Here is a 7,310-nt window from a genome sequence, read left to right on the forward strand (position 1 = left end):
AAAGGAAAAGGTCTAACTTGTTATTTTTTCCTGATTATCGGTACACATTTATGTGAAATACTGTATTTAATAACATATTAGCATTTGGCTTTTCCCTTATCGAAATAGCATCAGATGCCAACAACAGAGTGGGGAGATTTAGGGGGACTGGGTGAATGGGTGGAAGTCATGCTGAGCCTACTGGATGTAGTCCTCTCCCCCCACCCCCATTTAGAGGAACAAGGTTATTGGGGCTAGGAGGTGGATTAAGAGAGGAGTGAGCCAGCCAAAGTATTTTTCTTTCAACCTCCTCCCAAGTACAAAGTATTCTACCCTGAATACTGTAGAGCTGGTTTCACGTATTTCCTATGTGAACACTCATCTTTTCTGCTAACCTGGATTGTATCTCTTAGTCTATTTCATCATAAGATTATGAGTCTTCTGATACATAATAATGTGAAAACAAATTCTTTGTATTAGTTGATGCGTTGTAGTTTTACATGTGTTGTGGTTGCTGTAGAAGTTCAATCGTGCCTATGTTTAATGAAGGAAAATTAATTATGTCCTGATAATTGGCAGTTCTGATCCAACATATGTAGGTACACAGTGGGTTCTTTAAATACATCTTTTTTTAATTTTTTTAATTTCTGGAAAGTTTTCTTAAATAGTACTTTTTAGTATTTGTCCCACTGCTTTATATTTCTTCTTCAGGGACTCATACTGTGTCTATATTGGATCTTCTTTGCCTAGCTTGCATTAGTTGTCACTTCTCATGACTTCTTTCTAGTTCTTCATTTCTCTTTAAAATTTTCTTCTTTTTCCCCTTCTGTATCTTTGGGCAGAATCTGTTATGTTTATGGCTATGTTCCTCGTAGTTTAATGTTCGCTTCTATACACTTTTTTCTTTTGCTTCTAATTCTTCACTGAACTTCCCTCCTTTTTGAATTTTTCTGATTTTGTTTTATGACGTTCTTTCATGTTTTGAGGAAGCTTCTTCATGTTTTTCAGCTCATTTTGAGAGGTTACAGTTTTATTCTGTATCTCAGCAAGTCTTCTGGTGTCAAATTTGACCTTAATACTTTCCTATTGTTCATTTTCATGTGAAAGTAGTTTTCCTGTACTGTCAAAAGAAGGCGTGTTTCAAGATAGTTTTTCCAAGCTTACAGGGCACTCTCTTCTGTTATTTTGTGTAACATTCAAAATATGGAAACTTAGTTTATGAGATACACTCCTCTGCTACTCTTCCCTTTGTCTCTCTATTACTTGTCCTGCTTGATTTGATTGTATCCAAGGGGTTCTCCTAGAAGACAGCATTAGCTGGTCAGGAGTGTTTGCAGGAAGCCATGACTCTACCACTGTAGACTCCTTTTAGTCACTTGCGGTTGGGTTGGGCAGGAGCCCTCGCATTTTCAGATGCTGTTTTCACACTAATCTACCATGGTTTCTGATGACTACCTGTGGGCTACTTTGGGGTTCTTCTCTTCTCAGGTACCTCACTGCTTGCCTCTGCTTTCTCTCCTACACAAGTGGTACTGTGCAGGCCTTATGGCTGTTGGTTTGTCCTCATGCACTATAGTTTGGATTTCCTTGGAATACCTTTAAACTTAGTTTCATTGTAAATGTAGATGATGAGTTTTTGGTTTTGCTCTCCATTTTGTTTTAATGGTGGCATTCAGAGAGATTAAAAAACGATGCTGCTGCTTCCACCATCTTCCCAGAACCCTCTCCCCCAAATCACTTTTTCCTTCTCATTTTTCTTCACTGCCTAAGAAAGAGTATATGTGATATTTCCTGCCCTGCCACTAAGTTTCACTATAAATTAAAATGTACAATATTATTTACATACTGTTTTGAGATACTCAGAAAAATGCCTTATGAGTGATATCATTATTGTGAAAATTCAGTACTTCAGAAAAATTAGAACTTTCTTAAGCTTTCTTTTTTTTTAGGCATAGTTTTTGTTTTCTCTTTTTTGTTAAGAAAATAGTGCATGCTGTTAACTGTTTTGTATTCTATAACAATTCTTAAAGTTGATAGAAAACAACCTTGTGATTTTTCACTGAAAGATAAAAGTCACAGAATTTCACAAAGACTAACTTCTTGGAATCAGCCAATCAGCAATTCAAAAATAGATTTATTTACAGATTCTCATTCATAGGTAAAATTGTGAATAGAACATATATATTTCTGTTTGCTTACATATGTATGTGCACATACAATCAACAAATGAGTTACTGCTTTGTATTCTCAACTTAATAATATTTCTTAATAGAATTTGGAATATAAAAAAGATATAAATTCCCCCTAAAATGTTATTATAATCGCTGGGAATTTTAGTTGTCTACTGCATAAAGGAAGTAGTCACTGAAAGGCATTGTTTCTGTTAGGTGACTTACTTCTCATAATTTAAGTCTCTCCAGATACTTATTGTTGAGACTCAAAAGATGCCCTCAGCGTAAGTAAGCGTTTTCCTTCTTTCTCAGTGAAACAAGATCATTATTGTAATTGTATGGTAAATGTTGAAGATTGTATTTCATAGAAATGTTATAGAAGACAAAACACTTTTCAGTGATTTTAGCTACTAATTAATGAATGCCAAGAATAAATCAGAATGTGTTTTGATATCGTGCATTTATTCTCATTTAACTTTTCTAAGTAATCCAGTGATGCTCTGTACTGTTATTCTCATTTTCTATGTGAAGAAGTTGAGGTGAAACTAACATTCATAAGGTCATACATTTAGCAAATGACTCAGTTAGAACTCCAACCTAGTCTGTCTTGTTTCAAAGTCCCTGTTTATTCCATGATTTTTGGCTGCAAGACTTAGGGTTTTTTTCTCTGCTCTGTTACTGTTCAGATGTCATGCTCTGTTTTACTTTTTGGTGTTGTTATAATCTTAACTGATTTCCTTTTTCCAACACACACAGGCATTCAAACTGTAATTGTAAGCAACATAGGCTTCAGAGGATTGTGATGTTAAGATCTTATGGGAAGAAAAAATATCTCTGGATCAGTTTTCTCTCTGCCCAAATGCCTTTGTCTGTACCACTTTATATCCCTAATATTTATTATTTTTGAGTCAAATATAGTGTCATACTGTAGATATATATCTAATCTGTTCTCCTGGGCTTCTCTTCCTTGTGAGGAAATGGGTACCTAGGGGAAAATTTGCTGTCTCAGCCTCTTTTTTTCCTTTAGCTTTTGCTAAAGGGTGAACAACTCTTTCTTTTCCATTGCATGTCTTTAATCAAGCTGAAATAGCTAGTAGTTTTTACCTTTTCTAAATTCATGGTTTCACAGTTTTCTGTTAAGGATATTTTACTTTTTTTCCCTACCCTTAAATATTTTGAAACCATTTTTTAAAATTTTTTAATTTTTCAAAAACACTTTTAATGTTTATTTATTTTTGACAGAGAGGCAGAATACGAGCAGGGGAGGGGCAGAGAGAGAGGGAGACACAAATCTGAAGCAGGCTCCAGGCCTGATGTGGGGCTCGAACTCACGAGCTGTGAGATGACCTGAGCTGAAGTCAGACACTTAACTGACTGAGCCACCCAGGCATCCCTTTGAAACCATTTTGAAACATAGAAAACATAATAAAACATAACAAGTAATTGATGAACAATATATAGGTAGAGTTTTCATTCTTGAAATTAAATAAATTATGCTTTTTACCTTAAGGTAACAGACATATTATACCTTAGATGAGCTCACCTTTTCATAAATCTTTCACATAGTTCAATAACTAAACCAACTCTGCTAGACTCCAAGGTATACTCCTGTCAGACTGATTTTTTTGTCATGTTAGTGTGAGCTCTGTGGTCAAACTGAGATAACACTAATTAATACCATTTTAGGCTTATGGGACATAACTTAAAATTGTTTTATCTTTTTCAAGTGCAGATCATAAGGACACAGCCACTGCCTTTGGGTTCTTAAAATTTTTTTTTCAGGGACTTTTTGACTTAGGGTTTTGAGGCTTCATTTGGTGTACAAATAAATCCCCTAAAATTGTTAGAAGTGGATCTCCAGTTTTTAGCAGATTCTCCAAAGAGTCTTTGAACCAAAAAACAAAAATTGTTTTCATTTATTCACTGGTTGTTTTTTGAGTATCTATTACGTTTTGGCAACTCTGCAAGGTGTCGGTGGTTGCTGAAACCACTCTGTAGTCAGTCTGCCATTGGAGACATAGAAATATATTTTTTCAAATGCTTAATGTGATTCTGTGTGTGTGTGTGCGTGCGCGCGCACATGTGCACGCACGCCCAAGCAGATGCCTTCCTCTGAACATTAAATTAACCATGTTGGTCAACCTAGAGCAAATATACATGAGACATAAATCTGAAATAATAACCCAGTTCTTTCCTTCTCAAATGTGTGTGTATGCTTAAGTGCCTAAGAATAAAAACACAAGATGGCAGGCATTTGCCTAAAGAGATGATACAGTGATTTTGTCTCTGTTTTCTTTATTTACTTTTCATCCAGAAATAAATCCTGTAGCTCTCACTATTTTGTTTTACTCAGCAAGGGCAGGGTGGTGGGTGTATATTCATTCAGTAACCTATGTTACTTTTTACAACTGACATACATTTTCAATATTATAAATATGTCTTTTTCTCTTTCTTTCCTATAGATTTCACTTGTAACCTCAATGAGAAAATTACCTGAGTGGTTTGCCAAAGAAAATGAGACTTCAGCTGAGACCAGCAAGCAATCAATGGCCAAAACAAAAAAGAGAGGTCTTTTTAGTTAAATTGGTGATTGCCAGAGGAATTATGTGTGTCTTGCTGTATTATAAGAGGGGATCTTGTTTCATTTCTGAAAATAGCAGGGGCCAACATTTCAGTTTAAAAATTATTCTAATCTCTAAAGTAAAACTCACCTATTTGTTGAACAGCTGGCATCTCCTTGTACAGTTACTTGAGTCTTCCGAGAGCCTGAGTGAGTACATCATAGAATAGAGTAATAGTTTCCTTTAAGATTGCTTTAAGAAACTCTGTTACTGCTCAGTTTTCTAATCTCTTTATTTCAACAGTATATTTGGAAATTTTAAGGAGTGGTGATTTGATATAAATAACAGATTGGTAGTTGTGTGGTGATTGTGTGTGTGATATAAATTCTTCATATATTACCAAAATTCATTCTTGTGAATTAAGGAAGCATAGTTATTTTACAATTGTCCTTGCTATCTTTAGAAAAAACTCTTACATACATTGATAAATGGTATTAGTAAACCAGACCAGTGAAAATGAAGCATTTTGGATTCCATGTAAGTAGGGAAAAATAATATTACAAAGGAGACCAATTGCATTGGGCATCTGTGCCCTTTGATTTTATATACTACTTTTTTTATTTTTCAAATAATAAATTCCTTCATATTGAATGTTACAAAGATATATATATATATATATTTTTTTTTTTTTTTTAACTTTTATTTGCTTAATTACTTTGAGCACCTTTAGTTTTTGAGGATGTTGGATTCGATTCTAATACCTCTTTATGTAGTATGTGCAACTTTAGTATCAAAACCCATACTCTGGCACTGGGTTTTATAAACCATAGTTAATATAACTTTAACCAGTTCACCATATGGCCTTTAACTGACTTTTCTGTGACTAAAGATAATTGTTGTTAATAAAGAAGAAATATTGCAGAAGAAGTAGAAAATCCAGAGAAACGAAAAAAATAAAAATAAAAATCGCCAGTGGTTTTACCATTAGGTAATCAGTTGACCCCTTTTGTGTATCCTGCTAAACCTCTTTATATTCACTTTATTTCTTTGTTATATGAATAATACATGAATGTATTTACTTTGTAAACACTTAAGTGAAAACACAAAAGTCCTCTGTAATCCCATTTCTCACCATGTCAGTACCAGCCCCTTTCCAGAAGGTAGACCCTATTAAATGTGACCTATAGCTCTCTAATCATTCTTCATTCATTTACATGCTTTACATATACATCTACACCCCCATTCTTGCTTTTCAACATGAATCAGAGTCCACTACGTGCAATTTCCTGCAATAAACTCTTTTCACTTAATATGTTATGAAGAACTTTCCATTTGAGTATATATATTGGTCTGTCTCATTTTTTATAGCTACATACCATTATATCTGATGAATATACTATAAAGTTATATAATCACTTCTCTCGGTGATTTTTGTCATTTTTCTAAATTTCAGATTATGTCTAGAAGTAGAATTAGTCAAATTTATATTTCACTTGAAATGCTCTGAACATTTTTTTTTCTCATGTCATTAAGTTGTTTTCCACAGATCCTTTTTTTGTGGCTTTCTATAGTACAGGGATTCTGAAAGTGTGTGGTCTGCAGACTTTTAGGAATCTTTGAGCCCCTTTCAGGGGACCTGCAAAGACAAAACTATCTTCATCATCTCAAGACGTTATCTGCCTTTTGTCCTCTGTTGCGATATGTGCTGAGTCGTGAGTAAAACCACTGGTGCTTCAGTGCAGATCACGGCAGTGACACCAAATTATTGATTTTATTAATTCTCAGTCCTTAACACACTTTGCTCTGTACCAATGTGTGATGGTGCCCTCCAGGAAAAGCACTTGTTTAATTGTTTGAATTGTGAATTGCATTAGTTCTTTTTTTCCATGGAATACCATTTTTACTGAAAAGAATGACAAAACTGTGATTGGTTATTCAGACTTGGGTGTTTGGTGAACATTTTCTCAAAACTGAATGAAGCCACCCTATCACTTCAAGGAAAACTGATGGTTATTTGTTGCCAGTGATAAAATTTGAGATTTCTGGCGGAATTCATAGTTTTGGAAAACTTATGTCTGCTAACAGGAGTTTGAAAGCTTCCCATAATATAAAGACTTTTCTAATGAGATGTTAATCCTGTGATTAATACATTTTTTGTTATCGTACAATGGTTTTTGTCAACATTTAGAAGATCTGCATAACTCAGTGAATTAATATTTTCTGGATGACTAATATATGATCTTATAAAATCATGCATGGGGGGTAAATGATTCATTCAAACCACACAATGGCCCAGTGGATTTTAATGTAGCAGAGTAGGAAAACGTTCATTTATACTTTCAGATATAAATGTTTCAGATTACGTACTGCACCCAATCTTTAAGAAACTACAGGTGTCCGGGACACCTGAGTGGCTCAGTCAGTTAAGCGACTGACTTTGGCTCAGGTCATGATCTCAACGGTTCATGAGTTCGAGCCCTGCGTCAGGCTCTGTGCTGACAGCTCAGAGTCTGGAGCCCACTTCATCCTGTGTTTCCCTCTGTCTGCCCCTCCCCCTCTTACACTCTGTCTCTCACTCTGTCTCAAAAATAAACATTAA

At 34.8% G+C, this 7,310-nt stretch overlaps 1 protein-coding gene across 5 annotated transcripts in view; it reads left to right on the forward strand.

Moving 5' to 3' along the window:
• WRN (WRN RecQ like helicase) overlaps positions 1 to 6,032 on the forward strand; it is a 152,466-nt gene extending 146,434 nt beyond the window's left edge. For all 5 annotated transcript variants that reach the window (XM_030312307.2, XM_030312308.2, XM_030312309.1 and 2 more), the window contains one exon: positions 4,613 to 6,032. In XM_030312307.2, coding sequence (XP_030168167.1) covers positions 4,613 to 4,732 — 120 coding nt within the window. In that variant the 3' untranslated portion in view covers positions 4,733 to 6,032. The remainder of the gene's footprint in view (positions 1 to 4,612) is intronic.
• The last annotated feature ends 1,278 nt before the right edge of the window (positions 6,033 to 7,310 follow it).

This window comes from Lynx canadensis, chromosome B1, assembly GCF_007474595.2.
Source record: "Lynx canadensis isolate LIC74 chromosome B1, mLynCan4.pri.v2, whole genome shotgun sequence".
NCBI classification, from domain to species: domain Eukaryota; kingdom Metazoa; phylum Chordata; class Mammalia; order Carnivora; family Felidae; genus Lynx; species Lynx canadensis.